The sequence below is a fragment of the Jatropha curcas genome, chromosome 9 (genome assembly GCF_041381405.1).
Source record: "Jatropha curcas cultivar XTBG-Jc1 chromosome 9, XTBG_Jcur_1.0, whole genome shotgun sequence".
Taxonomy (NCBI): domain Eukaryota; kingdom Viridiplantae; phylum Streptophyta; class Magnoliopsida; order Malpighiales; family Euphorbiaceae; genus Jatropha; species Jatropha curcas.
In genome coordinates this window covers 27,482,780-27,504,967 of record NC_143159.1, presented here as the reverse complement: position 1 = coordinate 27,504,967, position 22,188 = coordinate 27,482,780, and the positions used below count along the sequence as shown (strand labels likewise).

Genomic DNA, 22,188 nt, shown 5'->3' with positions numbered 1-22,188 from the left:
AGTCACTTAGCACACCATTTCGGACCATAATATTTCATCCAAGACCTGTAGGAAGCATTAAAATTACTTTCGGACCATTCTATGCTAGAGTTTTCAGGCCCAAAAATACAAAGGTGTATCCCTTTGGTTTAAGAAGCCCTATATGAATTTCGGTTCTGAAGCAAATATCGTCAGTATACCTGACGAGCAGTTTGTATATGGTCTTATAGGCGATAGTTTGGGGTCTCATGGTCAATTCGACTTGCATATCTCGCCTGCTTGATGAGTCATTAAGAATCGCATACACCATATAAATTAATGCGTAAAATCGAAACTACTCTAGAAGCATTTGACAGTTTTGGCTTAATATCTCTTTGTCAGTTGCTTGGCGGATTAACTATACGCAAAATCTGTGTCACTCCGAAAGTATTTACAGTTTTAGCCCAATATCCCTCTATCTGTTAATTGGCACATTGTTTCTAGAATGTAATATTTCATCTATTAATATGTAGGAAGCATTAAATCAAGCTCGGGTCGTTCCATGCGGAGGCTTCCAAGTCCAAATATCCAAAGGTATTTAGAAATATAATCCACTTCCGTTCATCTAACCACATCTTGGTTTATGGGGGCAACTTTTAATAGTGCATTAGAATTACTGTGACAGGGAGTTGATGTTTTGCATTTACCGAATGACTTCAGGTAGAACCTAGCTTGGCAGCGGCATGTCCTTTAACGCATTCGCATGCTTCTTTAGCTTGTGCTGAACAGCAGGCTGCTGATAAATTTAGAGTGCAAGAGAAGACAGTATTATTAAATGAAACTAGTTCGGTTCTTGCTCTCCGAAGTGTTAATGAAGGTACCTCTCAACCAGCTTGGGAAATTGAATTCCAGCATTAGCGTTCGCAAAGTCAACAAATGCGCTAATTGTTTGGCTTTTTTGTCGGTTTGAAACCAAGAGAGCTTTTTTACAGGTACAAGTATCTTCTTAATATGCATATTCGGCTAGTCCGATTTGAACCAAATGGTCTTAGTAACTTCTTAATTCTGATTGTTAGAAGTAATTAATAATGAACAGTTGTTGAGACATATAATAATGGTTACAGTAATAATGCAATTTATACTGAAAAACACGTTTGTTTCAAGTAGATGCAGAGCTTCTCACGCATATAGAATGATTGCCTGGGGTTAAACAAACCAATCTATTTGACGTTAATACTCCAAACTCAACAAGTTCGAACGAGATAACTTTTGAGCAACCTAGTGCTTTTGCCATACAATTATATCAAGAGATTGTTCACACCTTTAGTGACTGAATTAGGTCACAAACCCCAGGAACCAACAATTAGCTGGTTAGAAATCCTGTTAGCTGATAAAACTGATGTAAATCTGGACAGCAACAAAACTAGACAGCCAGAAAGACAAAGTAAACTAGATTTCTAATGTTTTCTGTTCCAATAAAAGACTCATTTTCTCCTAGAAGCTCTGCTGAACATTTCTTTGATATTTTGAGATTCTGTCTCCACTTTGGCATTTTTAGTTTGTTTCCCAGTTCTCTTGGTTTTAATGTCACTTCTTCCCTTTTCCTGATTAAGAAGAATAGGCAAAAATGATCAGAAAATGGTGAGTATGAACCCTGTCAAGCAGTAACGGTGAAGCATGTAAAGGTAGTCCTAATGGAATTTTATCATTTATGATTATCTGACAAATTTCAATTTTCTCCCTTACATTGATTACAAAATTTTTGTATGCAATTCACATTGGCTGAGCATAATGGCAAAACTAGCACAGAATAAATGACACAGAGATGGATGATATACAAGAAGACCCAAACTAATGGCTCATAGTATATAGACACACAGATTCGATCACCATTTTGTACAAATGCTTCTAAGAAAAATAAACAGATCAAACATGTGATATAACTTGCCGCAGACCAGTGTTTAAAAGAAATACTTGTGTTCAATCATTAAGTTAATATGGAAAGGAGACAGCCTTGAGTTCTCTTGCCCATACCTTTGTGAGATTAGAAGACGTTAGGTTATTTTCATCAGCAGTCTCGAACATTTCAGTATCCCGTGCCTTTCTTGTTGCCTCCACAAAATTTAATCTGCAATCAAATTTCATTTTAGACATTAAATTGAACTATTTGGGAAAATGGATGACTAAACAATTGTTGGCAATACTTCAAATGTTTGTACAAAAGCTTCAACCAGGGATCATCCTTCAAGTACTCCCCTAAGATGGCAACAGCATCAGCCACTGCAAAAGTAAATTACCTAATTAGAGACAAGCAAAAGTTCTTTTCTTCAACATATCTTCCATCTTTTGAAGATGGGCATAGGCTTATTAGTTAAATACCCGCACCACACATGTTAATTTAGCAAAATCACTTGCATTCTACCAATGGAGATAACAATATGGTTGAAAAGTTTGGTAACATAATACATTTTAAATGTGCACAAATTAAATTAGGAAGGTAACTTGAATTTTAAGACCACAAGGAATAGTAGCAGGAAAAGAATCCCAACTCAATTAAGATGCTTAACAAACATTGTGACACATAAATTTGTGTTGCTACAAACAAGGGGTAAAGAAAAACAAGGATAACTCCTAACCCTACAAATATATATTTGAGTTTATAAATTGTATTTGTGGATCTAATGAAAGGAGAGTAAGATTTGGGGAAAAAGGAAAAAAGGAAAAAAGCAAATTTTAGAATATGTTCCAAATATAGGATCTGATATGTTTGGCATCAAGGCTATTTTGCTTAGTAGCGGAAACGTCAAACACATAAGAAACAAAACAAACACAAGAAAAATATTTATTTGGTTCACCCTCTAACTAGAAATACATCCACGGGCATATGCCATCTTTACCATAATCAATTACAGCAATTACGTCATTATTGTAAGATAGCTTGTACTCAAGTTAAAAGAAGTTTCCTATAAGTTAAGAAGGCAAAACAGTAAGGGGATGAAAGGCACCTATAAATAGGGTGTGTGTCATTCACTTGCAAGAAGTGTTGGAAGAAGGGATGAAAGGATTGTATCTTTTGCATTTGCATAACAAAAGGTTTTCTGCTTTGTTTTTTGCACTTTTGTACTTGTTAGCTTCCCTTGCATATCTCTTTGTTATCAGCTCCTATTTTCCCCAATGTCTGACTTGTCAATACATAAATGGGATGACTAACAGATTGGGTGCTAGAAAGTTTAGTCTAGCAACCACCTAGCCAACTGAATTATGGACCTTAAGGGATAGTCTTAGCCTAGCCATGAGTTATTGGGTATAACTCAACTGCCAGTTGAACTAGATGCCAGGTAGCAGCAATGCAAATTCAAGCTTTTATTCATAATTCAGGTCACTGTTCATCTAGTATGATTGCTTCTCAATCCCACAGCCCCATATGATCTGCAAATTCCAGTGCAGAAATTTACGCTAACAAAGGATGTCACCAATAAGCAATTTTTTTGCATCAAGCAAATACCTTTTATTTTAGTTTTTACCAGCTTCAAGTGGATGCATAGGATTCTATATATCATGTCTTCTTGCGTACAGAAAGTTCTCATTAAATCAAGCTCCCTCTCAAGGGGGAAAAAAGAACAAAGAAAAGAAAGGAGAGTATATGATTCAGTTTAGATTTACCAACATACATGAATTCTTCTCATCTTGAGCAGCATAGTTTTTGTCCAGTGAAGGTAAAGCTTGTTTTATTTGACAGACCTGCATTTAAGGAGACTTAAAAGGCATTAAAGATCATAGAAAATCTCAATATTGAAAAGTTCATGTGCATTTCACTTTCACTGGTAGGGATCAATAGCAAAAATGCTGAAAATTAATTAGTTCTTGAAAATCAACAACAATGGCCCAGAACACTTCCCACAAAATTGTACGGACAGTCAGATAATTATGATCAGATGAAAGATCAAGACACGTTCAAGGAAGTGATGAGGCAATTATTCTCTCGACACAACTAGGCATTATATATCAACACAAATAAATCTGAAAGATAGTTTTCAAGCCTTGAAATTTACTACATAACTAAAGCATTATAGCAAGGTTATATGTAGTAAGTCAAGCTGATATAGACAGACCTTGCAGGACAACCAAGCTAAAACCTTTGAATCATCAAGGCGAAAAAACTTTGAAGAGCCAATTTCTGCACCCACAGAGAGAGGGAGAGAGAGAAAAGAAGATATCGTCAAAAAATATCCACCTAACATGATTTTAGACTGAATTTAAATAAGTTGCCACATTAAGTCATTTTTTCCAATTCAAAAAATCTGTCATGCATTGGTTGAGCCCCAAACATGGCACAAACATCATGGAGTGAGGGCATATATTTAACCACTATGGCATGCATCTCTGCTCCACATTCACAATTCAAAGACATTACAACAAGGCTCCAGATTTTTAACATTTAGCCTTAGAATATATAAATGAGTGGAGCTAGCAAAGGATCAATTTTCAACCCAAAATGTTAGTAGAATTCCATCATGAACATATAAAACTAATGCAGTTTCAATTATCTCTCGTAACAGATCAGCATAGTAAAACTTTATTAAGAAAATAAACACCTAGTCATAGCATAAAATGTAGTAGCTGACATATTTCAACATTGTCGCTATGATTTGCACTAGAATGAGACAAATGGACAACCTTTGATTTCACAAACTACTTGCATGCAGTTCTCTGCAATGGACATTAAATGACAATATCCAGGATACCCATTAATGAAAATGATCTCATCTAATTGTCTGAACTTCCCAGGATCATCCTCCTTCTGCATATCAGAAAAAAGAAAAGTTTTAATTTAAGTGGCATGCCAATTAGCAACCTTATATGTATATTTCCATATAAACATAGTGAAAAACCATTAAAACTAGATAGATCCAGTTGCTACTTTCCAGGTCGACATATCACTCTAGATTTTCAAGTGGGTTTTCCACTCAAAATTAGATAACTCGCGGACAGATCTGAAGATGAAAGAAATTCTTTGAACAAGGAATGAAGATTAATCAAAGAACCTGGATAGCTCTTTGCTGATCTCATGATGGAATAAAGCACCAGAAATGACAAGTACCTTCATTCTAGCTTCCTCAAATATAGGCAGGAAAATGAAGACAGGGTCAATTGGAGTGGCAGAATAAAGGCACCCATCTATATGAAAAAAAAAGGGTTTCAATAAGCAATCAAAGGAGGCCAGCAGACTAATTATTGATATGGTTGAAATGAATGAGAAAGAAATATCTAGAAAAATACATATACAAATGCAGAACCATGTCTCTGGTATATAAATAATATTGACTTGTAAACAATGTGCCTCTTTTGCTTTCCTAAAAATTTGACCATGAGGACCCTTTCTTCTTTAGGTTTCCAACACTAAAAGTTAACAATTTGTTTTCATCAGTGACCTTTGATGCCAAACAATATATATGAGCACATCCACAGCTGTCGTAAGAGTAGTCCGCATAAAAATTAAAATAAACAAGAAATAGAACTGTAGACAACTCAAGCAACATCATAGGGTGTGTTAAAGTATTAAGAATTTACTTTACTTACATTTATGCTTTAGTAGTTTCAATAATAAATTTAAGAGTTCCTTGTTGCATTTAGAGCTTACGTTTCTTATGTAATTTAGAGCTTAAGTTTCAAACCTAGCATTTAGTTTCTTTGTAGTTGCAAGTGCTAGTTTACCTATAAATAGCTTATCCTATGCTAGTTGTAATCAAGCAACAAAGAGTGTTCTAATAAAGAAGTTCTATTCTAAACTTCTACTCTGTCTACTACTCTTGGGTTTTCTATCAATTGTATTTCTTTCTATTTTTTTTTTTTTTAGGTGGTATCAGAGTTTCTAATGCTAACAGGGTGCTTGCGTATTCAAGACAGTAAATAAAATATCAATTATTATACAGGAAGTGTTATGTTGCCATGTCTTGTATCAATCATATTATATTTTTGCACCCAAGAATCAAATAAATAAAATATTAATTACTATATTGGAAGTATTATGTTGTCATGTCTTGTATCAATCATGTTATATTTTTGCACCCAAGTATCAGTATTGATTTACATTATAACAAATCATTTAGAGAAATCAAATGAAAGGAAGGAATTATTTGTCAAGAGAAAAGATAATCTAGGTAGATTGGACATAGAAGAGGAGTTAATTTTTTCCCTTTTTTTTTTGTCAGAAATAATGTCAATAATAGCAATAAATCCATGTGTTCCTTTTGAAAGAAAAAAGAAGAAGAAGAAGAAGAAGAAGAAGAAGAATTCTTGAAAATAATTTCCAAATATATTCATGTAACAATATCTACCTTCACAAACATAATCTCCCAAAAACCAAGATGTATAAGATTGCTTGAACCAATGAAGTTCATGGAGCACTCCATTGACAAGGAGATAACACGTCGGTTTCCCTGTCATACCAATAGAACAAACGTTGTAGAATATCAATGATGAGGCTACCCACAGTACTACATCCATTATGAACAACAATTTTTGTTGAAGAATTGAAAGGGTAGAAATAGAATTGCAAATGCAACAATCATGTGTGTATTTCATTACCTGATTTTGGATGCTGGAGTGATAATAAATGTCCTAGACCATTTCCAGTTGCACCTTACAAGGCAAGAGGATTAGTTTTGTTTCATGAAAAGGAAATTTGAAAAGAAAGAAAAAAGAAAAGACAACAAAATGGCACTTTACTGGGTGCAATGAGAAGACGAGTTTCTTCGAAGCCTTCCCACCAAGTCATTTCAACCTTACACCATCAACCAATAAGGAAATTTCACAAAATAATACCAAATAAGTAAAAAAAATAAAAAACACAAAGAGAGATACAATAGCATGACAAAATAGAAAAGGATATTACAGTGTGACAGCCATAAAACAAGATTATGTAATCTCCGTCCCACCCTTACTCGAAACCATTTCAACAAGAACCATTTATATGTAGAAAGCAAGATTTTCATTGTATTGTTGTTATTAGACTTAATTGTTTGGTTCTGCACCTGCGTTTGTAATGGTATTTAATAGACAATGAATACATATCCAGTAGGTTGGCAAACTTTGGATTTATATAATTCTTTCGAAGAGGAAGATATGTCTAAATTACACGAATAGCTCTCTAATTTAAAAGTTTATAGCTGGATTTAGGACAACAATAAAAAGAGTCCATAGTATAATGAGAGAGAATTGCATGACTAAAATAGAGTGGACATCAACGATGATAATCAACAATTAAGTCTGAAAAAATAGAAAATATACCAAACAAATACGACCAAACTCCAATAACATTTTTTTTCTGCGAATCCAATAACTGTGAAGAATTATTGATGATTTTCGTACGAAACAGTAAATTAATCAGCAACACGGGGAAAAAAAAGAACTTGGAAGAGATATGATAAGGAACATATTAAAATAAACATAGCACCTACCTGGTGCTTAAGCTCCTTTTAGAAGTGCTTATATTTACTGTTTTTCTTTGTTTTTTTGTTTTTTCTTTTTTCTAATCTAGCAAACAGCAGGTGTTTATGTACAGAGTTTGAAGTTACTACTTAAATATTATGATTATTTGTCAAGCACTCAAGGCAGTAATCCAACATGTAAGAATTGTTAAACTCGTTCACGCACTTCATCCAAAAATCAACTTCATGCAATACCAGTGTCATAAACTATCAAAACGAGAGACAGTTAAAAAAAAAATCAACACTTCAAAAAAAGAAAAAGGAAGTGGCGGTACCTTAAGTCCACTGAATCCTAAACTGGAAGGCTGTTTCCAAAGCTTGAGGGAGTCCAAGCCTGCATTTCAAAGCTCCAATGACCAATACATGAAGAAATTTGTATCAATCCATAAATATTTTGCAGAGAGAACAAATGGAATTTATCATTATAAAAAATGTAAAAGCCCAGGTGCCAAATTACAACGAGAAAAGCACAAACCTGGATTCAGATTGGTGTTGAAAACTGGAATAACCGATCTTAGTTGCCGACGTTGAGATATTGAGGAGACACGGAGACGATTTGCCGCCAGACCCAACAGTGAGACAGTGGGAGAAATACGAAGTAAGAAGCAAACCGGAAAATTACGGACACGCCCTTCTCCTTTTACAAATTGCAACGTTTGAAATTGAAAATTTTTAAATAGTTATATTCTCTAATTCTATGTTGTAAATTATATTCCTTTCAAAAATTAATCAAAAAATTATCCTTTATAATTAATTAATATTATATTTTTTCAAATAAAACTAGACTTCAACTATTACAATATTATTTTAGATAGGAGTGAGCAATCGGTCAATTTGGTTTGATCAAGTTAAAAAATACGACAAAATTTTTTTTTACAACAAATCGAATAGAATTGAAATTGGCATCTCAACTAAATCAACTCAAATCAAACCAGTCAACTGAGCCAATTTAATTGGTTTTTATCATATTAGTTTGATTTTAAATCCAACTGATGAATTTCTATAAAACCGATTCAAACTAAGTAACAATTTCGATTCAAATCGATAAACTTAGCCTCTCTTAAATAGTTAACCGAACCAAATCAAAATGGGTCGATTCGGTTGCAAGTAGTTTTGCACACTCCGAATTTTAGATACATAGTAAATAACTCGTTGCTTGCTCGCATACTGCACAAGTTTTAAAAAGATTTATAATATTAGATAAATAATTTTAATTTTCAAGTGGAATATTACTATAATAATTTTTAGATTTAACTTCTACTTACAAAATTAAATTATGGTATATACTTAATAATGTCAAAAAATTTGTGATAAATATTAATTAGATGAAGGATGCAACCACCAATCAAATTTAAAAATAAAAAATCATATATGAATGTACAAAAGATCAAAAGAAAAATAAAAAGTTGCATACTTTGAATATTCAAAAGGCTATCCTATTATTTTCACCATTTCCTGTTTTTCCTTTTCTAATTTAAGCTGTAACGTAGTAAAGAAAACAATCAAAGAAAGTTAAAAAAAAAAAAAATCAAAACTCTCTATTTTGTTTGTAAGTTTAGCTCTTTGAGAGGCTAATAATTAAAATGGGTTAAATCTATAAATAGATAAAGAGTAGGGAATATATTTGAATTTTGATAATGAAATGCTACCGCAGTTTCAAGTCCCAGTTGAATAGTTGAAAAGGAAAAGTAGTTTTCTACTAATGACATTTTTGAGCTACTGTCACTGCTACTGATGCTGGCACTTGTCGTATCACCTATTGTTTTGCATAATGAGAGTTATATTCGTCCCCCCTTAATTTGCTCCATAACCATGCCCAAGGAAGGCCAGGCCAGAGCATCTTTTTCCAAACAAAGTGAAAGAAGAAAAGGAAAAGACAAAGTCATAATTATGTTATGGAAACTAGCAGACAGCATTAGAGCTTTGGAAGCAGATGGACCCCTCAGCTATAGACAAAGTTCTTTTTATTTTCAATTTTTTTTAATGTGAAGGTAAGATTCAGCAACAAAAGTTGAGCCCCATCATCAAATCAATTCAAACATGGTTCCCCACTTTTCACCATATTTCTCTATTAAAACAGAATTTGAAGCCATCAAGAACTTCTGAGTGCCTCTTCTCCTTCTTCACTCTTGCAGTCCAAACTGCATCCAAGAAATGAAGTACCTTATATGGATTCTGGAAGAAAACAAGCAACTGGGTATCCAGGAAATGAAGTACCTTGTCTGATTGTATTTTCTTTAGGAAATAAATGAATGTTGGTTCTTGAAGAAAACAAGCAACTGGGTAGCAATCTTTCTTGAACATGGGACAAGCCTCCTCTTCTTTTTCTCCTTGTAGTCAAGAAAGCCATTCTATTGTCATCGCCAAGAAACAGTGTAATAACAATGAAGATCTGACAATGTCTCTGCCTGACGAATGCCTGGCCACTATATTTGGGAAACTTGGTTGCCATGACAGGAACTCTTGCTCTCTTGTTTGTAAGCGATGGTTGTTTGTGGATTCCAAATCTAGAAACCGTCTAGTCTTGCTTTCTCCTTGTGAGATGTCTTCTTCTTTACCTGGTTTACTTTCTCGCTTTAGCTCTGTCTCTACTCTTTCTCTCAAATGCTCTCGCAAGCTCCTCAGCATTGACGACCATTCCTTGTCTCGAATTCCTATCTTTCTTGCTTGTCTTAAAAAGCTTAAGCTTAAGGGTTGCGTCGATATTTCTGATGATGGGTTAGAAGCATTCTCAAAGCAACGTCCTGTTTTACTTTCCAGAATCTCATTGGCTTCGTGTGGTTTTGGAGCAAGAGGACTTAATTCTCTTCTCACTAACTGCCCTTCTCTCCAGCATCTTACTCTCAAGCGTCTTCGGAAACTGGATGCTCATAGTGATGCCATTGTTATTGACCACAACAATAAACTTTAACTCCTCTGCCTCAAAGACCTGCACAATGCTCGTATCTTTATTCCTCTTGTTTCTTCTGTCAAAGCCTTGAAATCCCTCATTGTTTGCAGGAGCTCTGGAAACTGGGACAAGGTTCTCCAGAGTCTCCAAGGAACAATTACTGCCATTTCTGAGATCCAAATGGAGAATGTGCAAATGGGTGATGCAGGTCTTATTGCCATCTCTGTTTCTTGCCCTAACCTTCAAGTTCTGCAGCTCAACCGAACCAGTGATTGTACGGACGATGGGCTGTCTGCAGTTGCTAGTTCTTGCAAGAATCTTAGCAAGCTACACATAGATGCGTGGAGCAGATTCGGTGGCAGAAGCATAGGAGATGATGGATTGTTATCTGTAGCAAATCACTGCTCTAAATTGCAAGAACTAGTCCTAATGGGACTTCCTATAAGTGTTTCCTCTCTCACTGTTTTGGCTTCCAACTGCCGGACATTGGAAAGATTAGCCCTTTGCAATTCTGATTCTGTTGGAGATTATGAAATGGGACTTATTGCTGTGAAATTCTCTGCCTTGAAGAAGCTGTGCATCAAGAACTGTCCTATATCTGAGGCTGCAATTGAAGCCATTGGAGATGGTTGTCCTAATCTCATCAAGCTGAAGGTGAAAAGATGCAGAGGGATAAGTCAGGTAAGTGTTCAAAAACTAAGGAAGCAGAGGAGTCAGGTTGTGGTTTCGGTTGATACAGCAGGATCTATGATTTTTCATGGACAAAGAGTGCTACTGGCAGATGAACAACAGCGACCAATTACACCACCAAATACTACTTCTGTTATATGCAGCAGCAGGAGTGCTCTTTTTCTCAGGTCTAGATTTCAAAGTGCTGTTCAACTTGGTAGGAGGAGACCCAATGCTTAGAGTTTCTTTAACTTGCTTCTTCTTTTCAACAAATTCTTTGATTCAAGCGTGTTTATTTGTTTTTTTTTTTTTTTTTTCTTATTTTTTTATTTTGATTGTTGCTCACTTTCTAGCTCTACTTCTCAAAGGAGATTTTATAACTGTCATTGCATCTTTGTATCCTTTTCATTAATTAGTCTTTGAATTAATTAAGGATGACAAATGTTTGAAGAAATTATTTTTTTTCCCACAACTATGTAGGGGAACTGTACACCAAGTCATTAATTAACTGTCATTTAAAAAATCTAGTAGAGGATTCATTTTACTCTGGGAGTTAATTATACTTTTGGTGCCTAATCTTTTTAATTTTTGTTATTTTGGTTTTATTAATGAAAATCATTTAATAAAATTTAATATAATAAAAAAACTGTGCATGCCATTTGCACGTGAAATTTAATACGAAAAATACATTTTCACTCTGATAACTATTCTAATTCTCATTTGAATTGGCAACAATATCTATTCTAAAATCTCCATCATAGCTGCAGGAGCTCTGCAAATTGGACAATTAGAGTTACAATGCAACCCCCCACATGTCAATACGCTCCATATGAAAATAGTGCCCACGCTTTTTCAATCTTCTACAAATTTCAATTTCCTCAAAGATGCTTAAGCAAACGACATAATCTAAACATTGTTCGTCTTTCTTCTTCTCTATAAACAAATAATGGAATAGAAGAGATGATCGATGGCTCAAGAATGGCCTTTGCATAAGAAGATACTGAGAAGGTAGTAATGAAATGGTGAAGCTTGTTCCAAAAGCCATTTTGGCTTATAGATGTGGAGAAGCAACACAAACAGATCCAAGAGCATAAACTTCAACTCACACTTTATCAGCCCGGAACAAAACGATCAGAAGACGAACAGGCTGTAGCCTAAAAGACAAATTTTAAATACAGACAGCTTCTTGTACCTTCTGTCTCCATCATCGATAAAACCAAGAGAGGAAATGAGACAGAACATACCAACAGAGGAAGAGAGAGAAAAAGTGTACATTAGAGAAACGCCTAAAAGTTGAAAAACAAACAGATCAGCTAATTCAACCAAGAACACTACTTTTCTCTCTCAAACTCTCAAATCTCCATCCCCATGCTGTCACTTCGAAACCAGAAACCAATCATCAATTCTTCAATAAAATCCAAGCCATGGTTGATTCGTCACAGTTAACATTTCAGCAAGCCAAATCAGTGTCTGCAATGTTTAGAAAAATTCCCACAATCCATTACAAATGCTTCGAATTAAAAAGTTCATGCAACAAGGCAAAAATATAATTAACGCAGTTGTTAATTACCATCAGAAAAAGCCAAAAGGCAGTTTATTGATTAATTGATGCATTCCAATGACATCAAAATAAACAAGAAAAAAAAACTACCAAAGTTGAAAAAGATCTCATACCATTTAAATTTTAACTATTCAAATGTGGGGAGTAATCAAAAAGGCAAAATCACTCATCTCATAATAATCCAGTTCAACAGGCAGCTAAAAAAATATCATTTCACCATCAACAGCCTCAAATAACAAGTATTAAACAGAAAGAACTTGAATGGCTTAAGCATTAAGATAACAAAGCAAAACAGATCCTCATCCTTAAGACTAGCTAAGGTAAAACATTCTACAATTGATTTCCATCTAGGTATTTGTGGCTCTGGTGTAAATTTGCTGACTAGCATGAGCAGATATCATCCTGATAGAACCTCTTGCCATCAAATCCTTGATTGCTCGGCGTGCTAGGGATCCATTGATCCGAGAAAATGGGAACAACTCCAAACATGAATATAAAGTTAACAAATTGCAGGAAATTAAATGATTTTATGTTCTACGACAACAAAACAAATTTACCACGGCTTAGCAAGCTAGAAAAATGAATACAAAATAAGGAAAAATAAATAGGAAATTGGAAGACAAAAAGCTATACAACTATTTTACGAATATTGTTCTCGCAGACAGTAACATTTCTCAGTCAAATAAAATCATATGGTTCATAGAAATGAAAAACTAACATAGAAATGAAAAACTAAGTAGCAATGTATACATTCAAATGTAAAAAAGGTGCCACATCTAGAAGGATGATAATGCAACTGACAAAAAGGAAGAATTCACAGCAGAATCAGATTCACATAGAAATATCCATAGCAACTTTTAAATACATGCTCTTTATTTCTATTACAACAAATTTACCGCTTCTCAAGCTAGAAAAAACGGATACAAAACAAGGCAAAAAAAAAAAAAAAAACCAGGAAGGTGGAAGACAAAAAGCTATGCACCTATTTTGCAAATATTGTTATAGCAGAAAGTACCATTTCTTAGTCAAACAAAACCATATGGTTCATAGAAACAAAAAACTAAGTAGCAATGTACACATTCCAATATAAAAAAGGTGTCACATCTAGAAGAATAAGAATGCCACTGACAAAATGAAAGAATTAAAGAAGAATGAAGTTCACACAGAAACATCCATAGCAACTTTTAAATACATGCTCTTTATTTATTTATTTTTAAGCGGTACAATTATAATTCCATCTATTTTTTTGTAGAATTAAATCCCACTATAAGCTGCCAATTAGAATTAATTCAACAATTCACAATCTCTGTCTGTTTATATGTGTTTATAAAAAAAGAAAAAAAGAAAAAGGAACGAAGCAAAATGGAAAAAAAAAAACTGAGAATTAAAAAAAAAATCTAGAACGAACCTGTGGCTGAAGAGCACGCCTGCCGCGGAGGCGATGGCCAAGAACGAAAGCAACGGGAAGGTCTTCAAGAAAGACTGGCTGTAGAAGTGCAGAAAACGAGCGAAGCAGCGAAGGGAGGAGGGAGGAGGGAGGAGAAAATACGTTTCAGTTGGGTTGTATGAGAGGACTATCTGTTTTTATGATTAAAATCCAACCCTGGGCTAAACGACGTAGTTTGTTTTGGATTCATTTAAACCTCCTACATCCAAACTACGTCGTTTTGATGGAAAATAGTTATTTTGTTATTATTATTCTTATTATCCTTAAATATTATTATTATTAATAATTATTAATTAAAAAGCTAGAATTATATTTCAATATTATAGTAAGTGTAATAACAAAGTATTATGTAAAGTATTAAATTTAATATTTTTTTATTAGAGAATATACTTAGTAGGTTATAATTAATTATGATTGTTGTATCTATATACACTAGATTTCTAAGTATAAGTATACTAATATATATGATAATACTAATAAAAAAATAAAAAGACATGTAACTAAGATCTAATTGTAATTATGTTTATAAGTTCTTTTGTGATATTTTATACGAGTTATATTATAATTTACTAAAAATCTATTTAGATTTCATATTCCACATGATTCATATTGAAATTAAGATCTAATTATAATTATCATTAGAAGTTTTAATAGTGATGTTGATAAGTAGATTTATAAATTTTTAATTATTACATTATTAACATTCTATTTAGTTAATAACTTTTTTATTTTTAATAAACTTCATAATTATCAAACTATAAAACATTTAATTAAATTACTAAGACATGACATAAATACTATATACAAAATTTTGTTTATTATATTTTATGAAAATTTCAATTTATTAAGATATTGTAATAAATGTTTAAAGTATAAATTATTATAATTATCAGTAAGTATATATATATATATATATTTCTTGTGCATATATTCTACACAAAAATGTTAAGTATTAATTGATATGTTAACCCTTGACATAAAAATTTTGCCATAAATCATATGGGTAACAAAGCAGGTAGCGGCTACCCGTTATCCGTCCACCTGAACCCGGATCTGCTCCAAACGGAATCCAATGCGGGTACTAAAATCACTACACGAATCCACCAAAATGGGTTGGATTAGGTTAAATTACCATCCCTAGTGGTAAGAGATCACTACCCAAACTCGCCAAATCAAGTTCATTGATTTAAAACACTCGATCCACATTTACAGGTCAATAATAATTTTATCTAATTTAATCTATCAAATATGTAAACACCTGATCTATATGTACGGGTCAATAATATTTTTATCTAATCGAATCTATCAAATATGTGAATCCACATATCAAATAAGATATGAATTGTGGATATATCAGGTGGATCAAATAAAAAATAGAAATAATTTCAAATATAATATAATTATTTAAAATGAATAACCAACAAAATTAAATATACTTATAAATATAATTATACGATATTTTCATAAATCATACAATATTTTTTAATAACATTTGAAAATAAATTTTTTTAAAGTAATAATTATTGTAATAATAAGCAACAATAATGAAAAATTAAATCTTCTAATAAGAAATGCAACAAACAAATAACATATTTATACAATGAGTTCTATACTATGACATGTTCCAATAACAACATTTTAAAATAAGTTTCTATTAAGGAAGCACCAATTTAAAAGGCAGCTCCTACTAAATATGTAAAAAAATTTAGCATCTATCAAAATTACAAATTAAATTAAATTTATTTATTTATAATTTAATATTAATTATTGATTAGATCAGGTTTGCAGGTTAATATAGTGAATCGCTGACCTAATTCAACCCAATATATACATAAAAAAATGACTCGTCCAACCCACCTATCCTATTTTCAAACATATTAAATTAAGTTGGATTAAATCGGATTTGCAATCCTAATTGGTAGCCCCAACACGATCGGTATCAGCCTAATAATATAGGATTATACCAATTTAATTTACACATATTTCAACAAATTTTCATTTTATTTGGAAAAATTATAGAGAGAAAACTTTATATGAAAGACATTGTGGCCTAATTTAAATGTGCATCTCTTCCATACTTCAGTTTGTCGTTTTGATTCCAATCGGTGTTGTAGTCGATATTCATAGTTATAAATATTATTAATTTGAAGAATTACGGGTAAAAATAAATAAAAAATGCACTTATTCTTATTTTGAAGCTATTAAAAAAAATCCATTTTAATCCTAGCAAACAAAATCCTTTTTTACGTTTGAAAGAATTAGAAAAAGTAAAATGACTAAACCGCTGTTATTGAAAAGCAGTCCATGATAAACACTATGCCACTAACCAAATAATAATAATAATAATAATATTACACCACTTAATTATCACTTGCCTTCTATTAACATGTAAATCAAAGGTTAGGATTACATTAAAAAAATAAATATGTTTGCACTTACACCGAATAAAAAAATAAAAAATATTAATTAAATATATTTAATTTATTTTCACTTATTTAAAAATAAGAAATATCGAATTTAAATATCGAAAATTATAAGATTTCACGGTAACGGGACGCCAGCACTACTGTCGAGGCCGAACAAAAATAGTGTATTTACTAAGGGAAAAATGAGAAAGTGGGCGAAATTCATTCCAAATGGGAATCCGCGTGTTAGCCGTTCATTTGATTTTCGTTGGTCATAAAATCATACTGCAGAGGACAATATTCAAAAGCTTAAAAAAAATTTAAAATAAGATTAAAAAAATTAGAAATAGAAGAATGATAAAAAAAAAAAAAGGGGAAAAAAACAGAGGTTTGACTACCGCAGCATTAAGAACTACGAAGAAGAATTTAAAAATTAAAATAAAATTTTGGTAAACGCTCACCTTCTCGTCTTTCTCTTCTTCTTCCTCCTCCACTTCCTCCCCTTTTTGTGTTCTGTTCTCTTCCTCAACATAATATCGGAGAAAAGACTAAAGACTGATTCTATTTTATATGTTTGAAATTGAAAGATACTATGAGTAGACACTCAGTTGCAGGTGCTTCTTGCACCTCAAAACGCTCCAGCTTCTTTCAAAGGATCAAGGTTTGGTTCCTTTTATTGATTTTCTTTATTATAGATTGTTCTTTAATCTTGGTTTATTGATTTTCTTGATTATGATGGTTTTTGCAGATCGCGTGTCTTAATTCTGCTAATCCGGACTCAGGAAAAGGGAAAAGTAAATCATCAAATAAAAAGATTTCTCATGGGTTTCAATTGGTTGAAGGAAAATCCGGCCATGATATGGAAGATTATCATGTGGCCGAGTACCGGAAATTCAAGAATCACGAGCTTGGATTATTTGCTATCTTTGATGGTCATCTTGGGGATCGAGTCCCTAGTTATTTGAAAGATAATCTATTCCTTAACATCCTTCAAGAGGTCTCTTCTTTGTTTACTTAGTTTGACTTGACTTATTGTTATTATTGTTAATTTTTTTTACTTACTATTTGATTCTTGTTTCTTTGTTTTTTTGACAGCCAAACTTTTGGGATGACCCTAAGACTGCAATTAAAAATGCCTATAGAGCCACTGATAAGTACATATTAGACAATTCTATGCAATTGGGGCCTGGTGGCTCTACTGCTGTTACTGCTATTGTAATTGATGGAAAAGACTTATGGGTGGCCAATGTTGGTGATTCTAGAGCTGTTGTATGTGAAAGAGGCTGTGCCAACCAGCTTACTGTGGACCATGAGCCACACACTGAACGTAAAAGGATAGAAAAGCAGGGTGGTTTTGTTACAACTCTTCCTGGTAATGTCTACGTTTGCAACCAGAATGTTGAGCTTTTAATTGGGAACTAAACAGCTTTTCTTCTTTTTGTGCTCAAAAGCTTATAAATCGTTTCAGGAGATGTCCCCAGGGTTAATGGTCAACTTGCAGTTGCACGAGCTTTTGGAGATCAAAGTCTTAAAGCACATTTAAGTTCAGAACCTGATGTAAGACATGTGCCAATAGACTCAACTATGGAGTTTGTCATATTAGCAAGTGATGGTTTGTGGAAGGTCAGTTGTGCTACTAATTTAATAACTCCTGGCTTTTGTCTCAGTTTTCCCTTTCTTTTTCATTACTTGCGTATTCCCTGTTTTAGAGTTTTGTGGATATGTTGAAATATACAGGGTTAAATGTTTAGATATTTTCCTGTAAATGTAGGCTCAATCTCCTGTTAATTTGATTTATTTGTTTTCAAAATACGCAGTGATATACTGTTCACAGTATTGTGCATGAAAGTCCTTCCCCATCGCCTTGCCTTGATCTCTAGGACAAAACCTTGCATATGGAATTGCGGGTTGCTTTTGAATAGTAGAATGTGTTATCTGGTCAATCTTTTTATAATTCGCATATAGTTCTTCTTGGGAACTAATATTATAGTTTCCAAGGTTTTATCTATGTGTATATCAAAGAATCCTTTCTGCTTGAACCTTCTCCTTATTTCTTCATGGAGATGTGTTCCAATGTTATTTGATCACATTTGATTATGTTATATATTGTCTTTGGAATTGTGCATAGTGCTCTTATTATTTGCAGTGTTATAGTTCAGTTGGTTTCATCTAAATGCTGAAGGGCCATGGAAGTTTTTATATTCTCCATCTTGTTAGCATAATGGTAGTATGAAAATCCATGGAGAATTTATCAAGCACACAATGACAGGAATCAAGTTCAGGACCTATGATGTGAAAATTGAAAATTTCATAGGGAAAAACTACCTTATTTCTGGGGGGAACAGAAGATGATATATAAAGATGAGAAAAGGGTTAATATCTAAGATACTAATAACTTTGAGAATAGTGTTACCATTTTCCAATAGTAAATCCACTAAATGTGCATTGACATATAGATCGTTTATATATCTACTCCGCATGCTGTGCTCAATCAGATTGTAATTCACTAATTTGATTGAGTCTCTGAGGTATCTTAAAATTTGTCTTAACAATTAAAACATGATGAATTTTGTTTCAATGCATGGTTAAACTGCTTTTGTTGTAGATGATTTAAAAATCATTGAAGGTTTGTATTCTTTTTTTTCTAAGGGTTTTAGTTGTCCGATTGAGTTTCAAACATTCAAACTAGTAGAAATGATCATGCAATGAAGGTTTTATAGCTTGTACTCTTCCTTATTTAACTTCATTGGGAAAGCTAAGATTCCTTATAATGTTAAGGTTCTTATGTAGTTGGTACTCGAATCCAATTAACATCAATAAGTTGTTAAGGGAGAGGAACCTTAGGCACTATTTGCCAATGTTGAATTTGTTGAGTAGATGTGCCTAAATTGTTCAGGGAATTTACTCTGTTCATGGGTTATTTGGCCTATATGGTAAGGTTAGAAGGGAATGCTAGGAATTCTATTTTTGAGTACTTGTTGCAGCTATTATGGGAAAAAAATTATTTCCATAATCTCTTCATGGAATGTTAGGTTCTAGATGTTTGTGGATGTCCTTGGATATCCAAATTGATTTGGAGGTTTTACTATATTTTTACCATATTGAATACAACTTATCCACTTTGTTTTACCAATAAAGAAATTAGGTGCACATCGGGTTGTGTTAAAATAATACAATGTAATACTTTTTGGGGGTGTAGCTTCTAATTATTGTTGTTATAAACTTAAATGATTAATACATTGCTCCTCAGTATGGTTTAGCCCCTCTGTTTGATCCTTTTCAAGCTCTTCTGACAGAACTCCAGCTCTATTCTGTTATATCTTTTAACAAATCTTCATCAGTGTAGCAAAGATGTGAAAGATTTCACTTTCCAAAATTTTGATGAGCCTTAGATCTTACAAATAATTTTGCATGACATAATGATGTGAAATCTTGAATTGAAAATGCAAACTTAAAGCCTTTATTCCTGAATATGATGGCATGGAGAATGTTTCTATGACATTGAAATAATTGATGGACTTCTTTGGAAGCGTCTTGTAGCTTATTTGAGGAGTTTGGAGATGTCTATGCAGCCATTTTTCTTGAATTGAATGCTAAAAGAGCAATAAATCTTCTTTTCTTTTTCAGTAAGAAATGGTTACTTGAGGCAAATGAAGGTTTTATCATTGGATATGTCAGTTACAGCTATATCATACCAATGAGTGTTATGATGCTTGTAAAAAAATATTAGTATTTTGCTCAAAGTTACGAGTTAGAGATAGAAAATTGATGTAAATGTTCTCCATAAGTCAGTTTAAGGAGGTACTTGTATGTGGGATATTGTTCTTTAATCATTTTCTCCAGCATTCTTGGAGCATACAAAATACTGATGAATGTTTTGCTGTTAAAAGTCATGATTCTTTGAATGATGATACGTGGAACAAGGTTGAACTTCACTCTCCTCTTCATTTTGCATGCAACTACAAGTACCCAAAGTCGTTCCTCATGGCAAACTTATCATTGAGAGCTATTTGTGAATTGGATATGTCAGTTATTAAGCAATATATCAATGAACTGTTGCAAGAAATTATATAGCAGTTATGATTTTGGTCAAGTTACTATGCAAACCATATGGCATGCTGAAAATGGTGCCATGACATTATGCATAGTTAATAATCTTTTTGTATTCGTCCATGGGAATGTTTCTGGGGCTTACTTTGTCACACTGGAGAACAAGTAAGCCAGAAAAGAGAATGTAAACAATTATTAGAAGGGATATTCTTGCTGATGTTAGGCATTAGTTCTTCTGTTTAGAGTTTCTAAACAATCTGAGCCTTCCTCTTCTTGTTTCCAGGTTTGCGTAGTTCGAAAATATGCTTATATTGGTCGCATATATTTTGTGCACAAGCATCTACCTGTCTACGTCATTGATTGTATAGCAAAGAAAGCAAATTTATCTCGGGATTTATATCACTAAGTTTTCTCCAAGTAGCAATTCAGTACTGGTTAATGCTAATTGGTTATCTAACATTTGGCAGGTCATGCAGAATCAAGAGGCAGTTGATTTGGTGAAACCTATTAAGGATCCGCAGGCTGCTGCTAGGCGGTTAACGACTGAAGCATTGACAAGAAAGAGTAAGGATGACATATCATGCATCGTGATCCGTTTTGGATGATTCTGCATAAATAGCACATTGCTATTTCCAAAGTCACTGAGCATTACTACTGTTATCCCTTTGAAATTATGAGCTGGTTGGGTTTGTTTTAAGCTGGAAATAGGGACCATAGAGGGCTTTGTTTATGTAGTTGCTTTTTTGTTAGAAATTTTCATGTTAGAGCAAAGTTAAAATGGAAGTACCGAAGCATTTTTTATCTGACCAAGGAAAGAGAGATCCTCATAAATCCATGTGTGCATGATAGGCAGATAGGCGGTCTCCTCTTACAGGAAATAGGTTATTGCTGGGTTTGGGTGCAATTACTGGTGTTAATTCTTTCACTGGACGGATGATAGGAAGTTCATAAAAATGGTTTAGATTCTAATCTGTGTATAGGCTGTGAACATAAATAAGTTAAGATCTGCTACTTTCTTGTGTATTGTATGTAGTGATGGTTGTGGTTATATAACAGGGTATTCTATGTCATACGATGAATATGATTCTTACATTCGTCGAATGTTATTTTCTATATCAGTGTCTTTCCCTGGATCTATTCTCAGCTGGCTGTGTAATATTTTTACAGTCTTGCACTAATTTTTGGTTTACTTGGTTTTTATGGAGGAGTAATGTTTTTTAGTCGTTAAGAAGCATATGGGTGGCGGTGGACTTGTTGGGTTATACCAGAACATGACATATCTAATCAACCCTATCACACTCAATGCTTGATGCAAGACAGGCTTTATTGATACTATATAATTATTGACCTCAACCATCTCTCTTTTTATGGTAAAGCAAAATCAATAATAACCCATTATTGCTATCCCCAGATGCAGACATTAAAGTGATGGCAGAATGTAGCTTGGAGTTCAAGTAGAATAAGCTTAGCATTGATATCAATTTCAGGGGGTCCCAAAATGCTCAGAAAACTTAAATGCAAAATTGCTACCATGCATCTAGTAGGTCCTTGTCTTATTGATGCACCATGCTTGTGAGCTCGAGTTCGATCTGGATTCGAGCTTAAAAGTAAGCTCGATAACCAAGTTTAAACTTAGCTTATTAAACTTATCGGATGAGTTTCAAATTTTTTTTTACATTCATAGAAAGATTTCACGGACCAAAATAATAACAGGTTAC

At 33.2% G+C, this 22,188-nt stretch overlaps 2 protein-coding genes, 1 long non-coding RNA gene and 1 pseudogene across 4 annotated transcripts; 2 read left to right on the top strand and 2 right to left on the bottom strand.

Annotated features, from left to right (window-relative positions):
- Window positions 1-1,225: 1,225 nt before the first annotated feature.
- On the bottom strand, window positions 1,226-8,101 carry LOC149493939 (ribonuclease H2 subunit B). 2 transcript variants are annotated; one of them, XM_089726108.1, is made up of 12 exons: window positions 7,924-8,101; window positions 7,724-7,795; window positions 6,688-6,742; window positions 6,547-6,600; window positions 6,297-6,398; window positions 5,060-5,136; window positions 4,636-4,759; window positions 4,071-4,135; window positions 3,630-3,699; window positions 2,163-2,238; window positions 1,993-2,086; window positions 1,226-1,562 (listed from the first exon to the last, which is right to left on the bottom strand). In XM_089726108.1, the coding sequence occupies exons 3-12, from the start codon at window positions 6,734-6,736 to the stop codon at window positions 1,443-1,445; spliced, it is 831 nt and encodes a 276-aa protein (XP_089582234.1). In that variant the 5' UTR covers window positions 6,737-6,742; window positions 7,724-7,795; window positions 7,924-8,101; the 3' UTR covers window positions 1,226-1,442. The 2 variants fall into 2 exon arrangements, with proteins under 2 accessions (XP_089582234.1, XP_089582235.1); XM_089726109.1 differs by having other exon boundaries at window positions 7,724-7,782; window positions 7,924-8,100.
- Window positions 8,102-9,443: 1,342 nt separating this feature from the next.
- On the top strand, window positions 9,444-11,461 carry LOC149493938 (putative F-box/LRR-repeat protein 8 pseudogene; annotated as a pseudogene).
- Window positions 11,462-12,019: 558 nt separating this feature from the next.
- LOC149493937 (uncharacterized) lies at window positions 12,020-14,125 on the bottom strand. Its single transcript, XR_016322596.1, has 2 exons — window positions 13,977-14,125; window positions 12,020-12,477 (listed from the first exon to the last, which is right to left on the bottom strand). It is a non-coding gene; the product is annotated as an uncharacterized LOC149493937 (long non-coding RNA).
- A 2,687-nt stretch (window positions 14,126-16,812) lies between these two features.
- LOC105643714 (putative protein phosphatase 2C 44) lies at window positions 16,813-21,583 on the top strand. Its single transcript, XM_089726101.1, has 5 exons — window positions 16,813-17,081; window positions 17,169-17,417; window positions 17,516-17,792; window positions 17,889-18,043; window positions 20,938-21,583. The coding sequence occupies exons 1-5, from the start codon at window positions 17,013-17,015 to the stop codon at window positions 21,073-21,075; spliced, it is 888 nt and encodes a 295-aa protein (XP_089582227.1). The 5' UTR covers window positions 16,813-17,012; the 3' UTR covers window positions 21,076-21,583.
- The last annotated feature ends 605 nt before the right edge of the window (window positions 21,584-22,188 follow it).

What these genes read in the sequence shown, in the direction of transcription:
- LOC149493939 (XM_089726108.1), bottom strand. Translation starts at nt 6,736, where the DNA reads ATGACTTGGTGGGAAGGCTTCGAAGAAACTCGTCTTCTCATTGCACCC. An exon ending in TTGAGGAAGCTAGAATGAAG is followed by an intron (nt 4,760 to 5,059) that starts GTACTTGTCATT and finishes TCTGATATGCAG; the next exon opens with AAGGAGGATGATCCTGGGAA. An exon ending in AGTAGTTTGTGAAATCAAAG is followed by an intron (nt 4,136 to 4,635) that starts GTTGTCCATTTG and finishes CTGTGGGTGCAG; the next exon opens with AAATTGGCTCTTCAAAGTTT.
- LOC105643714 (XM_089726101.1), top strand. Translation starts at nt 17,013, where the DNA reads ATGAGTAGACACTCAGTTGCAGGTGCTTCTTGCACCTCAAAACGCTCC. An exon ending in TCCTTAACATCCTTCAAGAG is followed by an intron (nt 17,418 to 17,515) that starts GTCTCTTCTTTG and finishes TTTTTTTGACAG; the next exon opens with CCAAACTTTTGGGATGACCC. An exon ending in TTTTGTTACAACTCTTCCTG is followed by an intron (nt 17,793 to 17,888) that starts GTAATGTCTACG and finishes AAATCGTTTCAG; the next exon opens with GAGATGTCCCCAGGGTTAAT.